Below are 24,624 nucleotides of genomic sequence, written 5' to 3' on the forward strand. Positions count from 1 at the left end.
CTTGCCATCGCTTTATGATACGGTACTCCTTATTCAATTTACATCATATACGAAAGGGGAGGCAATCTGCGTTTTATACGGCTTTTTCCCCCCTCAGGTACGTACCCGGATGGTTCCTGATGCCCCTCGCCTCTAAAAGGAGCTGCATATGTAAGCAGCGCCACCATTTCCCCCTTTTGCCTAGCTCCTCCTGTGGCTTTGCAGTGACGTTTGCCCACCAGTTGATGAGGCTGTGCACTCCAATATCCTTTCTGAGGCCTTGCTGGCATTACAACATTCTCCCATTCCACATGTGATTGAGACGAAGACAGCTTGAGTTGTTCATCACGCAGCAGACGGAAGTGCCCGCCTTTGCGAACTCGAGATTGCGGAGAGCTGTGTTGATAGAATCAGCGACGTTGTGCCTGTAAATCACAGCTATCGCTATCTGCAGCCATGGCGCACCTAGCAGCGGCCAAGCTGCCCTATCGCGACATCAACCTCAGGGTCACCAGCGATGCTTATACCTTTACCTCGCCCTCGTCTCCCGATGCGCCCGCCTTGGTCATTGACCGTCCCATGGGAGACGTCCGGCTGGTCCAGGGCGGTTTCAATTCCTCCAAGCGCGCGACACGCGTGTCCAGCATCTCCGGAATCCTTGGCATCATCCAGCTCCCCCTAGGTCAGTGACAGCTCCATACCACCGACCATGATACCTTATTGCACCTGGGACTAGCTCTAACCATGCTCTAGACAAGTATGTCATCATCATCAACAAGGCCAAGCCCATGGGCAGGCTCAAGGGACAGATGGTCTACAAGGTTATCTCGACCGAGATTCTCCCTATGCGCGAGCGACAGATCCACGATCCAGACGAAGACACCTTTATAAACCTCCTCAAGACCTTCCTTGCTCAGGGGCCCATGTACTTTTCCTACTCGATCGACCTCACCAACTCTATCCAGCGTCAATCCCATGCCGACACCTCCCGACCCCTGTGGCTGAGAACAGATGATCGCTTCTTCTTCAACAAGTATCTGCAGTCTGAGCTGATCAAGTTCCGCACCGCAGGATCTCGTAGTCAGCCTGGCCCGCAGCCTGCCATTGATCCTTACATTCTTCCTTGCATGTTTGGCATGTTTGAAATCAAGCAGACCAAGTTCAAGAGCACACCCCTGACTATCGTATTGATTTCCCGACGCTCACGATACCGTGGTGGAACCCGATTCTTCACTCGAGGCGTAGACGAAGACGGCCATGTTGCCAACTACAACGAGACAGAGCAAATTGTCATCCTCAACGATAGCAGTAGCACCGGTCTTGGAGGATTTGCTGGCAGCAGTGATATGCAGAGTGGCAAGTTTGGCGCGTCGGCAGGCCAGGAGATGCAGATTCTGTCTTACGTTCAAACTCGAGGCAGTGTGCCCACATTCTGGTCCGAGGTCAATAACCTAAAATACACGCCGAAAATCCAAGTGCGTAGTACAGATGCTGCCCTCGCCGCTTCAGCCAAGCACTTTGAGGAGCAGATCCGCATCTACGGAGACAACTACCTCATCAACCTGGTCAACCACAAGGGACGAGAGTTGCAGGTCAAGGAGTCTTACGAGCAGATGGCCAAGGCTCTTGTCTCGATGCCCAAGGAGCGGCGAGAGGCCGATCGTCTTACCGACGAGAAGTTCACGACGATCCAGCCGGGCTCGAGCCGCCAGCAGTTTGATCGCCTTCACTATGTCTACTTTGACTATCACAGCGAGACAAAGGGCATGCAGATGCACAAGGCCTACGCCATCGTGGACAGACTCCGGGACGCTGTCGATGCGCAAGGCTACTTCCGTGGCGTCGAAATGCCAGGAAACAACGACGGAAGGATTGAAGCCCGCAGCCTTCAGACCAGCGTGATGCGCACAAACTGCATGGACTGTCTTGACCGTACCAACGTCGTCCAAAGCATCTTTGCTCGTCACATGCTTGACCGCATGCTTCAAGATGCTGGCCTGCTCGCAAAGGGCTCATCGTTCAAGAACGAAGACCCCGCGTTCGAGTTCCTCTTCCGCAACATCTGGGCCGACAATGCCGATGTTGTCTCCACGGCCTACTCTGGAACTGGAGCCATGAAGACAGACGTCACCAGGACTGGCAAGCGTACACCCATGGGAGCCTTGCAAGATGGTCGTATTGGTCTTACACGATACTGCCTCAACAACTTTATGGACGGCCCTCGTCAGGACGCATACGACTTGTTCCTCGGAGTCTATCAGCCTGGGGAGGCCAACGTTGGCACCAACCTCATTTTCGGCGACAGGCGGCCGGTCCTCATCCAGGCTATTCCCTATATCCTGGCTTTTAGCATCTTCATCGTTCTCGTGGGCATCTTCACCAGACGGCCTCCCAATTCGAGCGTCATCCCCATGCGCATCTTCATTCTCTTCTGGTCCAGCGTGGCAGCCTGGTGCTTTCACTTTGTCTGGACCCATGGCATGCTCTATGTAAGCGACCGTCCCATTATATCATGTTTCCCCCCTCCTTTAAAGTTGAGACTAACACACATTTTGCAGGTAAACTGGCCACGCTTAAACCCGCTCGGGTATGCCATCGATGGCTACACCCAGAACATCTCCAAGGCCAAGAAGGACGCCGTCATTGGAACCCTCGTCGCCAGACATGAGCGTGGCCTCAGCACCGCTCGGTTCATTAACGCCGAGGAGGGTAAGAAGAGGATTGAATAGATGTACGCTACACGATCTCGGGAAATAGATGATCTACGGCCTCCATTTCGACCCTTTTTGCCCTCCTTTTCCCCTTATTCTTCTGTTCCCTTCGTCGCTGTTAGACTTTGCTTGCAGATGCAGCGTTATTTCATATAATCAATCACCCTTTAGCTCCTACTGGGACAATTATCGTCTGCGGACGGGGAAAAAACTCTCTTTGTAGTCTTTTTTTTTCTATCTTCTTCATTTGTTGTTGTTACTATCGGTTCTGATCTTTTTTTTCTCAACATGGCCAGTGCCGTGGCCCCCTTTTCTACGTCCTTCATTTTAAGAAAGGAAAAAAGAGTCTAGACAAAGTCTTTTCTTAGACAAAGACTATTTTTCTCAGTCAAAAGATCAAAGAGGATGCAAAATATTAGAAGATACATAGTCAATATTATTATTTGCCTAATTTTTTTACTACTTTGTTCGAATTATAAAAGTTGTATGTTTTTTGTTGGATAAAAATTAAGTTAAAGCCCTGATAAGTTGAAAAAAACACGTACAGTTTTTGAAAAGAAGAGAAAAGGGGTTTTTTTGAACACGTGAAATGATAAACATGTGCGTATTTGCAAAGCTACCTCACTCCATGGCTATGCATCGGGGTCCTTAGAGTTGCCAACCGCAACACCGAGACAGAAAATTCGAGACTGTAGAATAATTTGGGGTATCAGACAGAAAAATTAGAAGAAGAAATAATGGAAGTAGGAGCGTATAGGAGGAAAGAAAAGGGGGATAGCAGCTACAGTGCTGGATATCCTGTGAGTGATGGTAATGCAATGGAATGGTTATGGGGATATACTGATGCTGGAGAGACTCGATCCAACATAGAATAAGGGGATATGAGGAGGTAATGGTTAGAGAGAATAAAGGAGACCAGTGGGTAGAAAGTGAGAATCACAGCCAGAGAAGCCATTTGACGCCCCGCAAAGCCCCCTTGCCGATGCCGAGGAAGATGCGCAGTATCATCACCATGAACCAGACATACCACATGAAGCCCACGAGCAGCCACTCCACCGTAAGCCAGAGCCCACGCCTCAACCACCGGAATCTTCTACGCCGCGTACGCAACATCTTGTCCATGGTGTCAATGACGTGCTTGATCTTAAGAGGCTGGCCGAGCATCAAGTCACGACTCGTCTCGTCCGCCTCATCAGCAGCCTTACGCGCCAGCTCAGACAAATCATCCGCAATATGCGTGCGAACCTCCCAAACGCGCGTGCGAAGGTCATGCGTCGTCTTGTCCCGGAAGTAGTCCGCCGAAGACTGCCATCGCTGGCCCCAGGTCTGGATGGCAACGCCCAGAGTACGAGCGGCGAGGGGATACACCTCGCAGAAAGGCACCTGCTGGTCGTGCAGCTGGAGGCTGAGCTGGGCTTGCTTAGGAGTGAGCCTGGCAATGTCCGACCAGGGGACGCCGCCGGGCTCGTTCGGGGAGGCAGCCGCGTTCAGGGCGAGATTCTCCTTGCTGAACGGCTTGTGCTGCTCGTTGGCGCGACGGCGCAGTTCCATCGCCTTGACGCCGGAGCTGAGTATCAGAGCCCGCATCCTAGCGACTTCGCGCTTCGAAAGCCTCATCTGGCCAGGAAAGCCACGGTCCGCAATCGACCAATGCTCACCCGGCAGTCGTCTATGCTGATTATCCTTGTCGCTGAGCGAAAGGGCTGAATTTCCACGCTTGTCGGCCGCATCGGGGGCAGTGCTACTGTTGTTCAACAAGGATTCGGACTCGGAGACGTCCGAGTCCCCTATGCGAGGTTTCTGTACCGGAGAAGATCCAGACGATGATGCGCTCCGGATTTTAATCAGCGGAGGTCGAAGAAGATCAAGTTCAGTAGCCCGACGACCGGGGGTTTCTGCGCCAGAATCAGCAGCAGCAGTAAGCTTCTCACCACCATTAGCGGTATGGCGAAAGCTAGGCATGCGATGAAACTGAGGCATCGTATCAAGAAAGTGCTTCGGCTGGTGCTGTACTTCTTGTGCCCTAGTGGAAGGTTTTCGCGACAGAGAAAAGGGTGCAGACTTTCGCCCCCTGATCCTATCACTATCAGACTCATCCGTTGTGTCGAGGTCGGGTGCTTCGCCAGATCCCTCTTTCTTACGGATAATGTCTCCCAACTTTGAAACACCGCCTCGAAGCACGTTGTCGATACGCGGCCCCTTGAACATGCCTCTCAAGCCAAGATTTTCGTCAGCTCTCAGTCGCATGCTTCCCGTGTTGCGAGCGCTTTTCCCGCTGTCGGCTCCTGACAGCAGCTTTCCAGCAGGGCTAGATTGACGCCTACCCAGAGTAGATGTCGAGCCTGAACGTGCCAAAAGTTTGTCACGCTTTGACGATCGCCCTTCTCCCTCATCTTCAACTTCATCGAGTATATAAGTGTCGTCGTTCTTGTCTCGAATGATTGACTTGATCTTGCTGAAGGGGTTTCTTGTGGGAGATGTTGATCGGCTCCAGGGTGGTGAAGGATCAGCGCTGGCAACCGACTCAGACTTGCCATTGCGAAGCGGCAGGATTTCAGGGGAGTTGGGAAACGAAGCTCGTTTGCCCGGAGATGACGAAAGATAATTGGCATCAAGACTCAGGCGCGAGGGAGAGCTCTTTTTGACCTTTCCAAACACAGCAAGTTTGCGTTCTGAGTCGCTTATTTCCGCCAGAGAACCTCTCCTGCTAGTAAATCGGGACGGCGGTTGTGAAATTCGCCTCATATCTTGTGCCTCGACACTCTGGTCATCGGCGCTCTCATTCGCCAAAGCCATATCTTCAAGTTCTCTTTCACGTGCTTCCTTGGCCACCATTTCCATCATTTGCTTCTGCAGTAGGTCGTTTGAGTTGCTGGAAATTGTTCCCTTGCGAACAGGTCGCATCCTCCTCTTTGGCTCGCTGTCGTCGCTGTCTGAATATTCAGATCCAGAATCTTTCTTCATTCGCATTACTATATCGTGGCCATGCCCGGCGCTTCCATGCCGGTGGTGGAATCCTTTGATGTTCTGTAGCTTCTGTTTGGCACGCTCCTTTGTACTGCTATGAGACAATTCCGAGCGAACTTTGGACAACCCAAATTCTTTCCCCTCAGTAATGGTTTCGGTTATCTCATTGTCTCTGTTGTCTCTTGTTGTGAACGGCGAAATCTTGCTGCTAGTATCATCTACTTCTCGAGATAAAGGTCTACTCAAGTCGGAGGTCGCAGGCGGCGGGAAAATCTTTCGCCAATGGCGGTCTTCAATAAGATGCTTGTGCCCGTTCTGCTCCAGCCAGTATGCATCAGCAATCACATCGCAAGGGTCCAAGATCCAGTCCACTCTCGGCCGCCGGGGCCTCGCTACGGCCTCCGAGGGCGAGTTCTGCAGATCGACATCTTCAGCGTATTGATAGGGCGGAATGGAAGGTCGTTCGTCGACAAGCGACGTCCCGGCCAGCGACATTTGTCGATAAACGGTATCAACCCATGATCTAACACACTCTACATCGCTGAACCCCTGCCGCTGTCCGTCAATGACCTTCCTCTCACGTGCCCGCACTTTGCGATTCCGAATATACTGCAAGGGGTTGTACTGCCTCCCTAGCGTGATAGCAAGCGCTTGGGCACCGGGTGCCAGCACAGGAGAGTCTGGGGAGCTACCCGACGACGGTCTTTCGAGTCCTGGCTTGAGGGGCGGCAGCACATCGAGTAGTCGCCTGTATTGAGCCCACAGCTCGAGGTGTACTTTGGCCTTGTGGGCTCTGGCCAGAGTCGAGGCAGAAAATTGCCAGCGGTATTGCGCATCGTGGGAGGACTCAAATGAGGACTGAAAGTTGCCGCTGTTTCTAGATACGGGAACCAGAGCCGACGGCTCTTGCAGTAAGCTGGGAGAATCGGTGCGCGAAAGCTTTCGCTGCTGCTGGAGATGCTGTCTGATGTTGCTTGAAGAGGATGCGTCTGGGATAGGTGTAAGCCGCGGGGGGGCAGCTGTCCGAGAGGCATTCCGTCGAGAGGCGAGACGGCGGTTTTCGCTAAGGCTGAGAGCCATGTGCACAATCTGAGTGGAATCCAGATCCGGAGCAGCGAGCGATTCCTGGTGGTGCGAGTCCGAGTATAGCCTGCCGTCGGCGGAATGCCCAGTGTTGGGAGGTGAGTTTGCAGGCTCTTCGCCAGATCGCCGAATGGGCGCAGACGAGTTTCGCATGCCCATATCATGTCCAGGGCCAGGAGAAGCCTGGAAAGCAGCATCACGACCGACGCCTAGCTGGAGCTGAGGAGCTGGGCCTGGCGTGTGAGTAGCCCGCTGTCGACGAGATCGTCCACCACCAAAGGCATCGTGTAGCAAGAAGCCTCCGCCCAGGCGGCCCTTGTGCTTCTTCTGCGCCCGCTCTTCTCGGTGTCCATGTCCGTCGTCGGCGTACGGGGAGGCCTCTCGGCGAGGGCTCAAGGCATCGTCGTCGTGGAACGAGTCGTCGTGGGGAGAGAAGCTGTCGTCGCGCTGACTGGACGCATTACCCGGCTTGCCCATCTCTTGGCTGCTATTCCGCCGGCGCTCTGGCGTCGCAGGGCCATCTCGTCGTCCGTCTCGACTCGCTGAATAATATCCTGCGGACCGAGGCGCAGGCATGTGGTGATCGGCCATTGCTTGGGCGCCGGTTCATAGTCACCAGCGCCAACCGGTTCTAGTGCCGTTGCGAATCGTCCCTACTGAAGGCTCGAGAAGGGACGCATGGCTAAGAATTCAAAAAGACAAGGATCGAAGAGAAGAATACAGCACAAATGGAGCTGGAGGAGAATCAAAAGGGGGCTGTTAATGAGGGGTGGAAAGTTCCACTAGGGATGAGAAACAGGCGAGAAAGCGGCCGTTTGGCGATGCGCCAGCCAAAAACAGGGTTCACAGAGTAGCAACCAAGCTTTGGAAGCTACTGTACAGTAGAGGCAAAGATGTGCAACCGAACTACTGATCTTAGCAGTACCACTACGCTCCAGTAGTAGCAGTAGAAACCAGCTGCTTCTTGATCGAATTTTGCAAATGCAGCCCGTCCCGGCGAGCGAGGCGCAGCGCAAGCCAAGTTTTGTTGGACGCGCAACTCGCTTGCACATACCCGGTTGAAACTCGGACATTGCAAAATTGGCTTGAAACGAAATCTATCTGGTACTTGTCCCTTGCTTCAAAGGCCCGGTTTTTATTATGCCGGCATGTCACTGGTACATTCGATCGTGCATGCGAATCACACATTGGAGATGCACGGTGATGTTATGCCGCCTTCAGTCAGAAGCCTAATTCCACCAAATCCGTCATTTGCAATTTGCATGTGGTTGTTGTTGACGGTGATCTGCGTCACTCACTAATGCCATGGGCGCATGTAAATTTAGATTGCCATTTTATTCTCTATAATTGTATTTATTTTCTTCCCACTTCTGTATCAAATCACATCTCTATCATACATGTAATAATCATCAATCAGGGGAGTGCGCTCGTACATACACATACCTACATCCAAACACATATACAGGTTTATGCAGCGATCGTCAAAGAATCATGAAGCTGTAGCGGCTGTAACGTCTTCGCATCGTCCACACAGTCCGTCCTCCTCCTCGGCAACATATCTCCAGCACCGACCGCATTTGCTCTGCTTCGGCGGCAACACATGCACAACGCCCTGCATGCCATCCACGGCAAACTCCTTCGAATAGCACCAATCATGATTGTCGGAAAGGGGAGTGTTGAGCTCCACAAACGATACCACAAACATGGCATCCAGCTCGTCTAGGTACTCCTTCAAAACCGTCGCCAGGCGGTCATCCGTAACAGAGATGCTCAAGGAGCACTGAAGAGAGCTGCCGAGCGCTTTCGATTCTCGGCCTTGCTCCAACCCCGCCTTCACCGCATCGTGCACGGCAGACAGTATGGGCAAGTGAAGTCGTAGCTGCGCCTGATCCAGCGTCAAGCGCGCGGGATCAATCACATGCGAATTGTAGAGCTGCCGTGCCGGGTGTTCGAATGACCTGTGTGGAAACTTTGTTAGACATGGGCGACACTAGTGACGACGAATCCTTTGCACGCAAAGAAAACTTACGCATCTTCCACCATCCATGACGGCCTGTGAGACCAGGCCTCTTCAACCAGCATCGGCGTGATTGGTGCCAACATTCGCAAGAATCCAACCAAGATGGGAACCAGGACACCGCCCCCATCACCGCAGTACAGGCGGTCTTTAAGCCCTTCCAGGTAAAACGCAGAGAGATCAGTTGCAATCCATCGGTTAATCAGTCCAGCAGCCTTGTGGAATTCGTAGTTACTATATTCCTCCCAGACCTGAGCCATGACGTCCTGAAGCTGCAAGATGGCGATCTGGTCAAGTTTTGTCAATGGTGCCTGGAGCGCAGATTGGTGCAGTGACCCAAGCAGCATCTTCAACGTCGTTCGGTATTTGATCAGTGCACTGTGAATCGGCTGTAAGATGGACGCTCCCACAAGAATGTCCGATGTAAAGTCGCTGCTAGCCGCCCAGAGTCGGAGAGCATCGGCACCAAGGGCGTCGTATCGTGTAGTAGCATCATTCCCTTTGCTCTTCAGAGGAGGCAACAGCTTGCCCTCCATGATTTCACTGGGAATGATGGTGTTACCTAGAGACTTGGACATTTTCTTGCCTTGCGCATCAAGTGTGAAGCCATGAGTGATGAGTGTTCCGAAAGGAGGTACAATGTCGGTTCCAGTTTTGCCGTCTGCTTTTTGAGCGGCAACAAATGTTAGGAGACTAGATTGGAACCAGCCTCGGTGCTGGTCAGAGCCTTCAAGATAGACATCCACGGGACGCCCAATCTCTGTCCAGCTGCTACCGCTATCAAACCAAACATCCATCGTATCAGTTCCACGTCGGTATGTCCCTTTGAGCGATGGCGCAATCCAGGCTGCATCGTCAGGGGCATCGGAAAACCATGCGTCCGACGTCTTTTGTTCCATAACAGTTATGATGTGCTCGATAGATTCATCCGTCATGACAGCGTTTCCACTTTCATCATAAAGGGCAGGAATAGGCACACCCCAGGATCGCTGTCTGGAAATGCACCACTCACTTCTACCTTTGACGAAGCTTTCCAGGCGAACTCGGCCAGATTCTGGGACGAAGCGTACCTGGCTCAACGCCTGAAGAGCGTCTTCCTTGATGCTTCCGACATCCGCAAACCACTGCGCCGTAGCTCGAATAACCACAGGTTTCTTCGTGCGCCAGTCATACGGGTACTTGTGTTGAAGTTTATGAGTCCAGAGCACATCTTCTCCAACCAGATCCAGCACAGCCTGGCTTCCACCGTCAAGAATAGATGGCGCCGAAGTCAGTTTTTCAGGTTCGTCTGGGTAGGCCTCGGGAGTAAAGTGTCCTTCATCCGTAATGGGGGCGAATGCTTCGATACCCAACGCCGAGCAAGCCTGGTAGTCTTCCTGTCCGTGTCCAGGTGCCATGTGTACGAGACCAGTTCCGGAATCGGCAGAGACAAACTCGGCATGAACAATGGGTTGCAAGGAAGAGGCGCTCCCTCTCAGCTTGTTTCGGTACATGAGACCCGTTAGCTGGGAACCAGGAATCGACTTGGCAATGACCTCTGCAGAGGGAATGTTCTTTGCAATTTCTTCAAGACGGCTCTCTGCGACCAAAAGTCCATCATTTCCAACCTGCAGCAAGGCGTAGTCGAGCTCGTTATGCACAGCAATGGCTTTGTTGGCGGGAAGCGTCCAGGGGGTTGTTGTCCAAATAGCAGCGTACAGTTGACCTTTGAAGTCGATCAGTCCGGGAACCGAGCTCCAATCAGACAGGATAGGGAATTTAACATAGGCAGCAGTCGATACATGATCGTCACGATATTCCAGCTCAGCCTCGGCCAAGGCCGTACGGGACGATGTCGACCAGTAAACAGGTTTATGCTTGCGATATATGAGGCCGCTGCGGACCATCTTCTGGAACACTCGAAGTTGTCTAATCTCGAAAGCGCGATCCATGGTTGTCCACTTATTATCCCACTCGGACATGACGGCAAACGACTGGAATCCTTTCATCTGATCCAGAATCGTCTTGCTCGCCAAACGCCTGGCAGATTCTCGAATCTTGGGCGGACTCAATCCCTTGGTACCACTCTCCCCAAGAGCCTTCATCTCAATGGGAAGACCGTGGCAGTCCCAACTCGGCCTGTACATGACTCTTCTGCCAGCCTGCACTTGTATCCTGTTGATCACGTCTTTGAGAGTCTTATTGATCGCATGGCCGGCATGAAGCGGCCCATTGGCGTACGGCGGGCCATCGTGGAGAACGAACGGGTTCTCTTTGGGCCGGTTACTCGTCTGCCATTGGTAATAGTTGTCGGTGCAGTCACGCAAGATCTGCTGCTGCAGCTTTGGATTCGGTCGAGCTCTGATCCCAAGTCAGCGAAATCGTCTCAACATCCCCATCTCTCCTCCGCATGGTCAGCTCACGGGAAGCTTGAGCGGGGCAGCCTCAGCGTCGATTTCCATGACTTTGACATGTTCGTACCAAAACCATGCCGGACGGCCGGTACGCGCTGGGCTGGAGCCTCAGTGGGCAAGATGCGACGTAATTGACGCTTTGCAACGGCGACTGCAAGAGAAATGAAGTTTTTTTTTTTAGAGATCTCGCGACCACACCATCTCCCCGCGCCAATTGCGATCAACGCTCCAATTGGGTCCTTCGGCGGGAGCTTATAGCGGCCTTGGACCCTATTTTTAGTGGATGGCGCGGGGCATCAGGTCCAGAGCCGCGATTACATCACCGGAGAGCTCAAGCTCCTTCTTTTCAACATTCACGCTCCCGCGATACAGCTCGTAGTAAGATTGAAACAGAATGGCACCCATACGCCGGTACCTGAGAATTACAAAGTATTCCGTTCTTGAATGCAGGATATACTTGGACAACCCGGCGCTGGCACAGTCATGGCTTCTAAACCCCCGAAATCCCATTCTTCCACAGGTCATCGAAGCCATCCGACCACTCGTGATACCCAAGCTCCGTGAAGAAAAAGAACGAAGTAAAAAGAAGAGCACGAAGAAGAAGACGATCAAAGAGGTCATCGTAAAAGGTAAAGATTCTTCTTCTCAAGCTTTTTTCCGCCTCTGCATAAATTGGCCTGGTCTGGAGCAAATGACGGATTCTAACCTACCAGCAGATGACTTTGAGGTTTCCGTCTTCTTAATGGAAACCGACACACGGCATTCTCTGCTCACGAAGCAAAAGTTCTTCCGGGACAAGGCCCCATCTGCACTGCAGTCCAACGCATCAAAGCTCATCACAGAAACTAATGCGACTCCCATTGACGTGGATGCCAACGACTTTGCGCCAATCCGTATCGAGGAGGACAGTGACAACGAAGGCGTGGCGCTCAGCGATATCCCCTCCGCCAACACCAACACCCGCCAGCGCGGCGCAAAGCGCCAAAGGAGCAATACCCTCGAAATCGACGACTCGGACGAACTCGAGGACGCCGGGGACGACGATTCCGCCTCGGTTGTCGATGTGGATTCTGACGGTCATCAGCCTCTGCCAAAACGCCCCAGGGGCCCCGTGAAACTACCAGCAGAGCCAGAGGGTGAGTTTCACGATGACTACAAGAAAAAGCTCGCAATGGACGTGTCATATGAGGGGTTCGCAATTTACGGCCGCGTCCTTTGTTTGATCGTCAAGAAGAAGGAGAACAAGACACAGCAAAACCTTGGGGGCCAGGCCATGATGGAGAACTGGATCGCGTCAACGCAAATACCAGTTGGCGAAGAGGCCGCATGACAAGGTGAAGGGGGGGGAGGGGTGGTGATTCGACCAAGAAGGCATTACTGTATTGATAATGCCAACAATTATCGCGTCCGGAGCTGGAGGATCGTTTGCGTCTCGTCATCGGCATAGTCTCGCATAAAGGATCCAATTCGGGGCGCCAATCACTGGGCTGGGCAATTTTCGCAATGCGGAGACCGTGTATCCAGGCGCATGCGGGCGATTCTGGGCTGAGCGATGCAATGCAATGCGATGTGATGCGAGGGCGTTTTTCTAACCATACTGGCACAACAGACGTACACCCACAGGTCAGTTGGTACTCATAGTACGAGAACACCATGCGGGATTCATCACCATCATGGGTCCAGGGCGGTGTTGAGAGTGTCCTGAGGCACATTATCTGCGGTTTCACAAATCGGTGGCCCATTCTTGGTTCTCCTCTCTTTTCTGTTTTCTTTTTCCATCAAGTAACACAAAGCGACAAGGGGAGCTGTTATCTGCCTCGGCACAATATAATCGGAGAATGGATCAAAGAAGGGTCTTGCTATCGCACCCATGCCGATTTTCAAACGTTTCAAACGGACCATCCCGCTCACCTTGCTCCGTATATCCTGTACATACGATACTCCCTCGTAAAAAAGTCCGGGGAGTGAAGTAGCAGCAAGCAACAATGTACGTAAAAGAAAAAGTGGTGGGGATATACCCCCATTGATAATTAATATCGCACAATGGCAGCATGTGCGGAGGATATACTCTTCGCGGCAATTATCATTTCGAGCTTGTCAGTTGAGATTGACCAAATTACCTTGCCCTGCCATGGGGTACGTTGTCTGAGGTTTGAACGGGTTTCCGGTGAGAGTCCAGATTTCGCCCGCGGCCTCCGCACGATAGGCCGAATTGTGCCCCAGAACGGGCCGTGATTTTTTCTGATCTCATACATGCGCCTGTCAAGAGGGAAAAAAAAAAAGGCACAAATCGCCGTGATTAGCCGGCAAAGAGTTAATTGCCTCGTCTCGAACTGCCACGTGAGGCGCCATGACAAGGCTGCGGCGCGTCTGATTGGTGTGGTCGAGGCAGAAGCTGCATCTAGCCTCAATGCTGTCGTTGATTTGGCCTTGTGCCTTGTCACTTTTTTAATTCACGACGAGAGAGATAACGCAGAATTGCGCCAGGATATCTCGGAGCAATGGATCATGTGCGCGCTTCTCCCATGTATGAGGTGGCATGTTCCAGCCGCGACGAACCATTGGTGCAGGTTCAGTTGCAGCAAAACAGTCACGTCACCGCAACTTCGCGGGCCGTCATATTGATTAATTAAATGAATTTTGATCAGAAAATCTGCCGTGTGCCTCGGAACGGTCGCGGCAACAGGTCGCATCGCATCCATGGATCGCATTTACAGCAGCGGGCGTATCGGCCGTGGTTGGCGATACTGCCAGATAGCGCCGAGCCGCAAGGTGTTGGGCGCCTATCGTAAGACGGGCTGATTGGTTACCAGGTCCCCCAAAGGGCAGCTGTCAAAGAAGGCGGCAGACATGGCAATCCATCGTACGGTTTCAATCTGCGTTGCAAGCAAGGCCGTGATTTACAATCCCACCGTACATGTACACTACCTGGGGTTGTTGATTGCACGGCCCCCCCGCAGAAAGCACAGGACAGAGGGGCTTTGCAACGACGGGCGGGAAGAGAGTCTTGAACTGGGTTTGCCGAGAATACCGCGACCCCCAAAAAAACGACATGCACAAGGCCAATGTACGGCATCGTTGCTCGCATGACAGCGCCGAAGATCCATGCATGCCTGGCGAGAAGCAGAGACGAGAAAGGTACTTTGGGCACAAGTATCGACCATTGATCACAACTCAACTGCTGCAGGCGTCCCGCAGCTGAGCCTGAGTTGGCACGATTTGGCTTCCCAGGCTCGGCCATACAGGCCTCGTTACGCTACACCCTCTTGGCGCGCCTTCCCCTCACCTCAGTGGGCGAGCAAAAAGGCTGAAGCTATCACGAAGAACCAAGGTGTGTAGCTCCCCGACTAGCGCCAGACGAAAAGCAGGCGAAAGCTTCAACTAAGTACGACTCATACTCTATTAACCATGGCCCTTTTGCCAAGGCTTTTGTAAATAAAGTTTGCATCGGAGCATCTCTGTGCCGAATCAAGCGAAGGAGTAAAAAGCAACCTGAATTCAATGATTCCTTCAGAAACGCTGCTCCTCACCTTGGGCGATACGAGGTTCGTGGTGAGTGGTGCCGTATTCGTTACGCCTCGTGGAGATTTTGACAAGCGCCCGCCACAACAATAAAACACCTACCCTGTAAAAAAAACAGCGCGGGAAAATAAAGAGCGAGTGTAACACAAGCGCTTCGGACGCACATGGCTTTTTTCTCCACGATCTGCCCACTGTGAGTAATTTCAACACGTGTGATCTTAACGGGTATTCTCTTGTGATGGGAGCGGCCAATTAACCCGTCCGCCGAGCTGTAAGTATGATGTTAGTGTTAGTGTACAATGTGCTATCTCGACACACCGGACGTTGTTCTCCGCACAGCTGTCGTCATATATCTCAGGCATAGAATGAGGGGGTAGACACCACCAGCAAGAAGACGAAAAAAGTCAATGCGACGATGGCGCAGGACAGCTCAGCAATTATCCCTTCATCCGCTGCTTTTATCGTCTTGTCGTGCTTTGCTTGGCAACAACTCGAACCACGATATGGCGCGAGGAGGAGGAGGGGTGTAGCATCCAACATTGAATCCAGACACATGTATGAAGCCCAAAGCGGCGCAATTCTACAGGAGGGCTGACAATCCTACGAAAAGGCTCTACTGCAATGCGCTCAAGTGCGGGTACAACCTGATACACCCTCACCTGTAGGTGATCAGTGACCGACTTCAACCAGCGCCCTGGATCGGCTCGCCATGAGCACAGCACGCACACGCTTCAAAAGGCGAGGTGTGGCAGCCTCTTTGATCCCATCGCTGATCGCCAGGGGTCCGTGTTTTGGGGAACGCCACAAGTAACCCCTGCCCACCACGTGGAAAATTAGTGGCTTGACGGCAAGATTTCTTTTTTGCTGGTGGAGCTGCGCCTGGTCACTGCGCCCCTAAGAGCAGCTCTCCACAAGCAGGCCTCGTACGAGTGCAGTGATTGATCAATCTCGCCATTCGAATCTACTAGGTATCGATTGCTGTAACTACGGGAGGAAAGGGGAGCTTTGATGAGCTCAACTTCAGGTCATGGCCCCACCCCTTCGCACTGACTCAAACGGCGTTAACGCAGCTAAAGACTCCAAGTGCGAGTTGAGCACTTATCGATTCCTGCGGCGAGACTACGGCTAGGGCTTGTGTGTTTCGGGGGTTAATCAGCTTCCGACATACAAAGTAAATTTAGATGTCCTTGTATAGACGATAGATAGGCACTAAAGCGGCAGAAACGACTACTTCGGCGATACCAATGGGTTCCAATGCTTTACTGGCGGCTCATGTTGTCTTATCACTGCTCCCGCAAAGTGCCGAGCTCTTGTCTCCGAGCCGCGTCATGCTGACAGTTGAGTGTTACAGTGACAGTCGATCTGCATCACTCAGGCGATTACCTATGCCCGAGCAAGCCGAATTCATTACCAAGCACGTTGTTAAGCAGAGAGGCAGCCGTGTGAGCCTTTTAACCATGTAACAGAGGGATGGAGATGGAGATGGAGATGGAGATGGAGATGACATGGAAAGAAGGCCGCCTTGCTGATGGCGGATCCGAGACAGAAAGCGGCAGGTGTATCAGGTAAAAAGGCACGACATCGAGTATTGGCACGTCATGCGGTGCGGCTGTATGCAATCCTGTGGATGACGCTGCAAAACGGAACATTCAAGACTCACCTTACTGCACTTGTGCGGCATGGACCCAAATCCGTCTGTCATGACAACAAACGCGCACGCCCAAGGGTACAGGATACAAACCTACCCAGTACCTCGTAGACACCGGTAAATCATCATGTAGGGCATCTGCACAGGGTGCATGAGGGATGCCACAGCGACGGTACGGGCCCCCGTTCTCAGACCAATAGCAGCGCACTCTCGCAGGGCTCTGGCGTGCCCGTTCCTGTGCCTGGTCCTCAGCTTTCAGCTGCGTGGCTGCGCCGAGGCCCTTGCGAGACGGGAGCCGTGCGGCTGGAGACGAGGGTTCGCAAGGGAGCAGCCGCCGTCGCATCGTCGCCGCAGCCCGCTCATAGTGCTATCCATAGTGTTGCTCATAGTGCCACTCGCTGCTCTGCTGGTGCCGTAATAGAAAGCGGCTCGTCCAAGAAGCGACGCAACATGGGCACACGCGCATGTATGAGTATCGTATGTATTTTCGTTACCAAGGGCCCGTCCCCAAAAATAATGCACGCATGTAATCCTCTCCTGCAGCTGCGGGCGTCATTGGCAAGGGACCTGCTGCATGAGGGTCGACCTGGGATGCTTGACTCGTCCCAGTAGAACGGTTTTGCCCGCACGACAAGGCTGAGCAAGTCTTTGAGATTTCTCTCTCCCCCGGCCCTTGGAGCCCCGTTGATGCCCAATCACCTGGGCTGCGCGCTGTGCGAGCATCACAAACGACGCCCTCTTGTGTCTCTCGATTCGAAGTAGGGCGGTAGTGTTGTATCATGGATCGGGGCTGGCCCAGCGAGACAGACGCAAGGATCCCCGCAATCATGGTTGTGATCATCTGACGATGGACCAGGGCCAAGCTGCCAATCCTACCATGCACGGTGAACAGCTGACCCTGGGAAGCTGTACCCCAGAGATGGCAGATTTGCAATAGCTTGGACACATCCATGCCGTATCTCTCGAAACCAACTGGCTAGCACGGCGAGAGGTGTGCAGTTCAGTTCGGTGGCTGCGTTGCTCTTGGACAAGGTACGAGATAAGCGGCGAACGTTTTGACGGCCACGCCGTTTCGCTTAGTCGCCAAGCATTTGATGATTTTCGTCGACCAACAGCATCTTGGGGAGAAATGAGAGATGATAAAGGAGAAGAGTGCCTGCTGAACTCTGGTTAGAAGGCAAATGGAACGATTCTGCGGCCCGGCAACCGAGTCAAAGCAGCCAATGGCATCCAATTACTGGACACACGCAAATTCAAGGCCCGAAACCTTGAGCTCCAAAAAAAATCAGGGCAAATTTGGCCAGCAAAGCTCGGGAAATGCGGAGGGCAGACGAGGCACGGTGATTGGCAGGCGCCAGTTTGCGCTAGGACGGCCCAGTTGGCTGGAACCCCCTGGGAGAGCTGGAACAAGGGGCCTGGAGGAGAGACATGGAGGGACGCCACTCTCGCTTTTTTTTCGATCAGCTTTCACTTTTTCGCTGGGCGCTGGGCTGTGATTCGGCGTCGACTCTTGTTCTCGAGATGGTAGGGCTACGTGTGTTGTCGGAGCGATGCTACCCTATGCTTATTATGTACAACCGCGAGATCTCTCTGCGTGGCATTTCACTCCGCAACCCGAGCCAGACCAGGGAAGAAAGAGGACTGGCGCCAGGAGGTGGCGAACGTTGGACCGGGCAGCGACGGGCGTTGAACGAGCTGGTTCCTGTCAGAAAGTTGGCTTGGGGGACATTTTTGGAATTGAGTTGCGACGGCCGGGGGGATGATCAGTCAGAAAGGCAGACTTGAGAGGGTGGTGGTGAAGGTTTGGAGGTACGAGTACCTGCATAGGGGCAACCTCTTTGCAGCGAATTCGCTTGGAAAAGCACACTTACCAGGGGAGGGCAGAGAAAGTCAATTGCGTCTCATCACAATCAACCCCTGGACACGTTGTAAGTGTATACTTGGAGGTGGTTTGGTTATGTATGTATGGTTTGTATGCTTCGCACCTAATATGGCACTTGTGCACTTGTTTATACAAACATTGATATGGATGCCGCCCCAACAAAAAAAAAAATAGGAAAGATATGGCCACAGGTCATTTTACTGCTAGTGCGTACATATTCGGGACCCCCATTTAGCCGCGATTGCCTCATCTTACAAGTTTTGCACTAGAAGACTTTCTAATTTCTGTTCCCTTTTCTTTCTGCCGCCGGCAAAACGGCAACCAAAATGACAAATACCGACCTCTTGGTAAGCTGTTGGTTTACTATTCACGATTGAGAAATTGCGAGCAACAAAAAACAAAGTGTCAAAAGGCCGTAGCCTCCGGTTTCACGTTTAGCTTAGACAGGATGAAACAGCAGTTTGTCGATACTGTTCAGTCATCCGACACCCCAGTCACCTCCAGATGCAAGGTATCCGACCATCGCGGCGTCATGATCTGTCGTAATGAACTCCTGCTCCGCACGCAATTTTGTTCTTGCGTCAACGATATCCGAGACTCTCGAATTTGTGTGACTTTTTTTGCTTCTTCTTCTTTTAGAAGGGGGGTGGATCGATCCACCGTACTCAATTAAACCTTGCCCACCCCCCTGTCCCAGTCCCGGCACAAAGGCAGACGAGACAGAGAGAGAGAGAAAATAGTACGGCACAGAAATCTGCCCGCAGCCTCGATCAATTCGAAACGGCGGTGTACTACGTACTCTGAGTGTGTGACAGGCGTGTGGGATGTACCGATTCGGTTGATGCCAAATTTGGGAGATTGGGAGGAGCGCTAGCTGTGGGACAAGGTTCCACGATGGGCTCTCTTTCGATACACGGCACTACTGCCTACACGTGCTTGGAATACGGCAGCCTCTTCGTACTGCAATGCATTCCTTCCATCCTGCAAGGCGGATCCTGCGGGTACTACCTTGGACCAGCTCGCCTCTGAGGGGACTGGAGGATTCTCTTTGGGGAGATGCGATACGGATAAGCTTGCAGGTCCTTTGTGTTGCCATGTGATTACCGGGTAGCATTGGCGATCGGCTCGCAAGGCATCCGTCTGCCTGGATTTCCTAAATACCGTCGTACTGTAGGACCAGAGCACGAACTGTGCCACCCAAGGGCTTGCATCCTTCAATTCTTTTTTGGCGTGTTAAATTAGTAGTGCTCGTACGGAGTGGCAGAGTACAGTATTACACCGACTGCCGATCTGTCAAAGTGTAAGACCTGTAATTGTAGTCCGGTGCTATTACTTCGTACTTCGTATACATTAGCAGCATGTACTATACCATCTAGTACTGGCACTACGAGTACGCGATAATAACGGAATCCAGAGTGGCCGAAAAGGCCCTGTTACTGGGCAAGCGAGACATTGGAATGCCAAGAAACAAATGTCTTAGCTGTGCCGTCTTGTTGTTATTTCGCATCACATGCGAGTACGAAGTACGCGTAGTCGCAGATGCAATGATCAAGGACAGAAATAAATGAGACATTGAAAAAGATAAGCAGGGGGTGGCAAGCGGCACCATCAGGCAACTATCCACCCGTCAAAAAAAAAAAAGAAACGAAAAAAGAAACGAAAAAAAGCCCAGGCCAGGTACCCGTCCTGTCGCGGGGTGGCTCAGACACGAACAGAAAAGAAAAAAAAGGATGACGCCTTATCCGACTTACCGACAGCCCTGTCGTGCTTTCTTCTGAGTGAGGCGGATACGACGTCCACAAGTATCTTGCCCCGTGCGCAGCCTTTCCTCTCTCTCTGTCCAAAGACCCTTGCACCCTGGCTGGGTGGACTCTTCTTTAAGTGATTCGGTTTTTAATACCCTTCTTCTTGGTGCTCCATCGTGGATCAAAGGACACGCCCGGATATATCCGTAGGCTCAACTTTTTGCCCTGCTTGTTTAGTTGGTGTCCACTTGTGATAGGGTGACTTGTGTTTTATCAACATATCATGTTTCGTTTTTCATTTCTTGTCTATTCTCTGTAGAGGGCGTTGGGAAATTACAACAACGGGCGCATCGTCGTGGACAAAGGACTCGGCAGTTTGTGATGCGCGCTGTCAACCCTCAACGAGCATCATACAATGCGAGCTGTCAACAAGACTAACCCCAACACATGCCATGCCTGCGATGATCCTGGGCACAAAAAAAACATCCGTGAACGAGCTGCTATCAAAAAGACAAAGAGACAGAGGGCAAAAAAAGAAAAAGAAAAAAAAAGAGGACCCCTATGATTTCATCGCTGCCCCGCCCCGAATGACTCTTAATTTGGAACGTGCATCGATAGACGCATGCATGTGCTCACAGTAATTTAAATCCCATAATATTATATGCCCATGGGAGGCGGTCGAGTTATTTTTCTGGCGGGTAATGAATGCTCCGAAAAAAAGAAAGCACGAAAAAAGCACTTCTGTCAATCTCACTGCTTCTCAACATCACAGATGTCCCCACAGATGCCTGGTAGCACTGGCATGTTTTGGGGAGGAGCCTCTTGGATTGATGAGCATACCCCATGTTTTGTTGTAGGAGCTAGGACTGGCTGACAGCTTCATGAGCATCAACTCGCATGTCGAAACCGCCATGTGAGTCATTTGCCCAGCCGCGGTGTTGAAGCCCAATGATAGACGCCGCCGTACGCAGGGATGGGGTGGATTAGTTCCCTTTGAGCCTCACACACACAGAGAGTCACTGCTTGGCGGGCGAACCACTGGGCGGACGACTCAACCATCCCATTCCAGGTCGGTGGGAATTTGTCAACAACGTGGGAGGGTAAGGCTGCAGGATGTGTGAGTGAAACGGAACGCTACTGGCCAGTTCGACTGCGTGAACGAGTGACATGCGGCAGAGAAGGGCGACGGCACTTTGCCCAAGTACATATGCTTGTTGACGTGGTGCCTTTGGTGTGACGGGCCAAACATCTGGACACCGCATCGAAAATGCCACTAACACGGCCAACAAAGCACACCTCACTCTTTTTTTCTTTCTTGACCGTCAAAAAGTCCATGTCATCATCGACTCGTCTTTAGCTCGGTCTAGGAGCCTGGAGCCTGGGCGGTCACGAGCAACCCAGGCGGAACGGACGGTGGGGGGTGCGTCTTACACATGTTGCTCGTTACCAAAGCCTCGGGCGGCAGCATGAATTTTTTTTTTCTTTTTTTCTTTTTTTGCCCGGCCTGGTACCCCCATCATTGGTTTGATTCCCACAAGAGCGAAAACCCCCGATTGCCGACTTTCAACGTCAGTTGGCGCTTGACCGAGGCCTCGGCTCTGCATCGTCCCGCAATGCGGTGAGTGACGAACTAAGGCGCACGGAGCCCTGCCTCGAGTCGTGATACCAAGCAGCTAGTAATAGCGGTTTCGGTCTCTTACCGTAATGTCAAGTGCTGGTTTTGAAATTGGCGTCTTGCTTAAGGCGCGAGATGGAAAAAATGGAAGAGAAAAAGAACAAGCACGGACCTTTAGCCGCTTTTCTAGACAGATTTTTCATCGGGCTACATCTAGCACCGGCGATGCCATTAGCAAGACTGGTGCCCGCGAATATTGATGTAGTATACCGGTCTAAAGAGGAGCCCGGTGTAAGCGCCCACCGGCCTCAATGCTAAACTCGTAATGACAGACCCGGAGCTGCCAGTTAGACCAAGAGGAAGCACCGTTTCACTCCCATCAAAATGAGTTACAGCCAGGGTGTAAAACGTCCAGCATCCGAAGGGCAGCTGACGAGAGAAGACGTCTAAAAAGCTCCCGCCCCGCAAAATCGCGATCTGCTTCTGTGGCAGCCCTGCAGATCACCCAGAAAGAGAAGCAGGCATTCTCTCAGCAGTCTTTTTGTTGGCCCTCTGACGTCGTACTCGTACCATGCCAATCTACTCTACACCGTACCGCTGCATTGAGATTGAGAAGGGCCATCAAAAACCGGGGGAAATAAGACACCCCCAAAGATGTACACCGCATAGGGTCCATAATCGGGTATCAAAGAACGCTAGATGTTTTTTTTTCCTCCTCATGAGCTTCATAGCGCGGTTCCATCTTATCCACCGGCATTTTTCATGCAAAGCAGCTGTCTTTTTTTTTTTTTTCTTGCTAGCATTTTTTACCGCCTGGAATGGGATGCTATAATTCTGGCGGTCAACAAGAGGCGACTGCAGATATGCATCGGATTGCCGGACGGGGTCGGACTCTTGAATCGCAGGGGCCAAGACCGCCAAGCCCCGCCGAGAACTGGGGCGATTTTCCCTTGGAGAGGGCACCTGATCACTTTTTTGCTGGCCTTGTGTGTGATTGGCAATGTTGTAGAGTAGCTACGTCGGCTACGGTGTGTGAATCACACGCACACACACTCGCATTTTGAGAATAAATGACAAAAATACGGACAGCGAACAACTTGGGGTTTGTCAGTTGTTGTTCGGAGGAACCCCCCTGTCTTTGGTTTTGCCCTTTTTCCTTCCTCAGCTCTGCATGGTCTAGGCCACGATGCTACTGTTGCTGTTTTCGTAGTGCTGCTTGTGCAAATCCAATTTGAGAAAGTGGCCCTGCGCCGCCCCACGATTCTTGCGCCGCACCCTTATTCCGTATTCTGATGTAGCCCAGCTGGTCCTTGCGCCTGGCTGAAAACGAGGGTGAGATTGGAGCGAACGGTCCTGTGAAAATTAAGGACAGGATGAAACGTGCTAGAGCTCTTCTCCACAAAAAAGAGGTGGCAGGAAAAGGAAATGGAAGGGCTTCGGCGCTAGAAAGAGTCGGGCTTCCAGAAGGCTTCCATACGGTGGAGCCGAAATGGCGTCTGGGCGCTCCGTTAAGGAGAAAGGAAGGGAGCTTGGAAGCCGTCGAAAAGGCGAAAAACGGAGGCGAGTGGGCCGGGATTTGATGATATTCCTGGCCATGGCAAGGCAAGCGTCGAAGTTACGGAGAAGAGCGGCTAGTCCGTTTCCCAATCGGTTCGTACGCCCGGGCGAGGGCGCTTGGGAGAGTCGAGATTTCGTGGTCATATCCATTGTACAGAGGCAAAGTGACAAGTGGAAAAGGTACAGTACAGCAGTACTCGTACTCACGAATAAAGTACGAGTACGGCGCTACGCTACCAAGGTACGCTGCCTGCGTGCGTGGAGTTCAATTGCATCTACCGGCCGACAATGAGTCTTACAACTGGCCTGACTGACTGACTGACTGACTGGCTGCAACAGGCCAGTGTTGGAAAACGGAAAGGGGGGAGGGATACGTGTAAATGCGCTGTACGATATGTACTGCTACTGCTTGGCTGGCCGTGTTGTAGGCACCTTTGCGTTGTACTGGTAACATGGGATATGGGATGGGGGAATGGCGGGCGGCAGCGGTACCTGCAAACGATGGCAAATGCAGCCAAATTCCGGTGAGAGGTGGCAGCCGTTCGTGTACTTTGGGCTTGGCCGGGCCTGGGCTGGGCGGCGCAAGGCAAGGGAGGCTGCCAGCGCAATTTCGACGCGCAGAGGGCTCTGGTTGGCTGCTGGAGCGAGGCCAGGCCTATTGACCAGAATTAGAATTCGAGACGGACGGCATCGAATCAATCAATCAAAGGGCACTCACCGTTTTCTGGTTGCCTATCTCGGCACTGCTGGCTGAGACGGTAGAGTTACGAGTTACAGGCAACACAACTGCTAGTAGCTTCAGGCAGACCGTCTCTGGTGTGTGTGTCTCTCTCCAAAAGTCAATCCCATCAAGTCCAGTCCATCCCACCGCCCTCCCTGCATTCAATTGGCAGCAGGGATCAGGGCTCGACAGCGCCTCTCCCCCCCCTGTGCCTGTTTCAATTTCCTACCTAGCCCACGCTGGGCTGGCCGCTGCGTCACCAGCCAGGGTTGCATCAGCTGTGAGAAGCGCCCAGCGCACACGGGAAGGCCTGTGGGGGCTGCCATTTTGCGGTCTGGCTTTTCTGGGCACTAGAGCAGAGGGCAGAGGTACAAGCCCCGCTGGTACTCGCAATTCTGGGCTGACGTATGTGCAGCAATGCATGCCCGTCATGCTCAACAGGTACCCGCGTCGATTGTATCTCGTACTCTGCCACCCAATTCGCACACCCCCTCCCCCCCTGGTCGGATGCCTACTGCGACGCCCCCTGGGCTGCTGCGCTACGATACAAGTGCCCTCTCTCGTCAGATTCGCCTTTCCATTGCCTCTCCAAAATACATAAGGACACTTGCCCTCGCCTCTCCCCACGAACTGTCTACTCCCCAGATCATCAGAATCACAAAGCAACAACTTCTTGCACACCAAACCACTTAAACTACTCAAAGCCTCACACTTGAACTTGCTACTCTAGCACTCAAGCCAATCTACTCTCGACCACCATCAACTTACTTACACGGGACGCCGC

The 24,624-nt window shown here is 52.5% G+C and overlaps 7 protein-coding genes across 7 annotated transcripts; 3 read left to right on the forward strand and 4 right to left on the reverse strand.

Annotated features, from left to right (window-relative positions):
* Positions 1 to 263: 263 nt before the first annotated feature.
* M431DRAFT_16992 (hypothetical protein) lies at positions 264 to 3,138 on the forward strand. The gene is made up of 3 exons (XM_024913019.1): positions 264 to 661; positions 733 to 2,468; positions 2,538 to 3,138. Exons 1-3 carry the CDS (start codon positions 436 to 438, stop codon positions 2,706 to 2,708), a joined length of 2,133 nt encoding a protein of 710 aa, XP_024774848.1. The 5' UTR covers positions 264 to 435; the 3' UTR covers positions 2,709 to 3,138.
* A 488-nt stretch (positions 3,139 to 3,626) lies between these two features.
* M431DRAFT_85851 (hypothetical protein) lies at positions 3,627 to 7,316 on the reverse strand (the record flags this gene model as incomplete). Its single annotated transcript, XM_024923608.1, has 2 exons — positions 3,627 to 4,972; positions 5,039 to 7,316. The coding sequence occupies 2 exons, from the start codon at positions 7,314 to 7,316 to the stop codon at positions 3,627 to 3,629; spliced, it is 3,624 nt and encodes a 1,207-aa protein (XP_024774849.1).
* A 913-nt stretch (positions 7,317 to 8,229) lies between these two features.
* On the reverse strand, positions 8,230 to 11,209 carry M431DRAFT_84938 (hypothetical protein; the record flags this gene model as incomplete). The annotated part of the gene is made up of 3 exons (XM_024923494.1): positions 8,230 to 8,698; positions 8,770 to 11,097; positions 11,160 to 11,209. The coding sequence occupies 3 exons, from the start codon at positions 11,207 to 11,209 to the stop codon at positions 8,230 to 8,232; spliced, it is 2,847 nt and encodes a 948-aa protein (XP_024774850.1).
* Positions 11,210 to 11,544: 335 nt separating this feature from the next.
* On the forward strand, positions 11,545 to 12,480 carry M431DRAFT_85420 (hypothetical protein; the record flags this gene model as incomplete). Its single annotated transcript, XM_024923555.1, has 2 exons — positions 11,545 to 11,779; positions 11,864 to 12,480. 2 exons carry the CDS (start codon positions 11,545 to 11,547, stop codon positions 12,478 to 12,480), a joined length of 852 nt encoding a protein of 283 aa, XP_024774851.1.
* A 3,849-nt stretch (positions 12,481 to 16,329) lies between these two features.
* On the forward strand, positions 16,330 to 16,774 carry M431DRAFT_438534 (hypothetical protein). The gene has a single exon (XM_024915173.1). The coding sequence runs from the start codon at positions 16,472 to 16,474 to the stop codon at positions 16,736 to 16,738; it is 267 nt and encodes an 88-aa protein (XP_024774852.1). The 5' UTR covers positions 16,330 to 16,471; the 3' UTR covers positions 16,739 to 16,774.
* Positions 16,775 to 17,510, reverse strand: M431DRAFT_438533 (hypothetical protein). Its single transcript, XM_024915172.1, has one exon. The coding sequence runs from the start codon at positions 17,270 to 17,272 to the stop codon at positions 16,811 to 16,813; it is 462 nt and encodes a 153-aa protein (XP_024774853.1). The 5' UTR covers positions 17,273 to 17,510; the 3' UTR covers positions 16,775 to 16,810.
* A 3,382-nt stretch (positions 17,511 to 20,892) lies between these two features.
* M431DRAFT_438540 (hypothetical protein) lies at positions 20,893 to 21,292 on the reverse strand. The gene has a single exon (XM_024915174.1). The coding sequence runs from the start codon at positions 21,207 to 21,209 to the stop codon at positions 20,964 to 20,966; it is 246 nt and encodes an 81-aa protein (XP_024774854.1). The 5' UTR covers positions 21,210 to 21,292; the 3' UTR covers positions 20,893 to 20,963.
* Between the last annotated feature and the right edge of the window lie 3,332 nt (positions 21,293 to 24,624).

This window comes from Trichoderma harzianum (assembly GCF_003025095.1).
Source record: "Trichoderma harzianum CBS 226.95 unplaced genomic scaffold M431scaffold_6, whole genome shotgun sequence".
Taxonomy (NCBI): domain Eukaryota; kingdom Fungi; phylum Ascomycota; class Sordariomycetes; order Hypocreales; family Hypocreaceae; genus Trichoderma; species Trichoderma harzianum.

Bases quoted from the DNA above. Each gene is read 5' to 3' on its own strand.
- M431DRAFT_16992 (XM_024913019.1), top strand. From the start codon at position 436: ATGGCGCACCTAGCAGCGGCCAAGCTGCCCTATCGCGACATCAACCTC. The intron at 662-732 runs GTCAGTGACAGC...ACCATGCTCTAG, and splicing joins CATCATCCAGCTCCCCCTAG to ACAAGTATGTCATCATCATC. The intron at 2,469-2,537 runs GTAAGCGACCGT...CACATTTTGCAG, and splicing joins GGACCCATGGCATGCTCTAT to GTAAACTGGCCACGCTTAAA.
- M431DRAFT_438533 (XM_024915172.1), bottom strand. From the start codon at position 17,272: ATGGATGTGTCCAAGCTATTGCAAATCTGCCATCTCTGGGGTACAGCT.
- M431DRAFT_438540 (XM_024915174.1), bottom strand. From the start codon at position 21,209: ATGCGGTGTCCAGATGTTTGGCCCGTCACACCAAAGGCACCACGTCAA.
- M431DRAFT_438534 (XM_024915173.1), top strand. From the start codon at position 16,472: ATGAGGGATGCCACAGCGACGGTACGGGCCCCCGTTCTCAGACCAATA.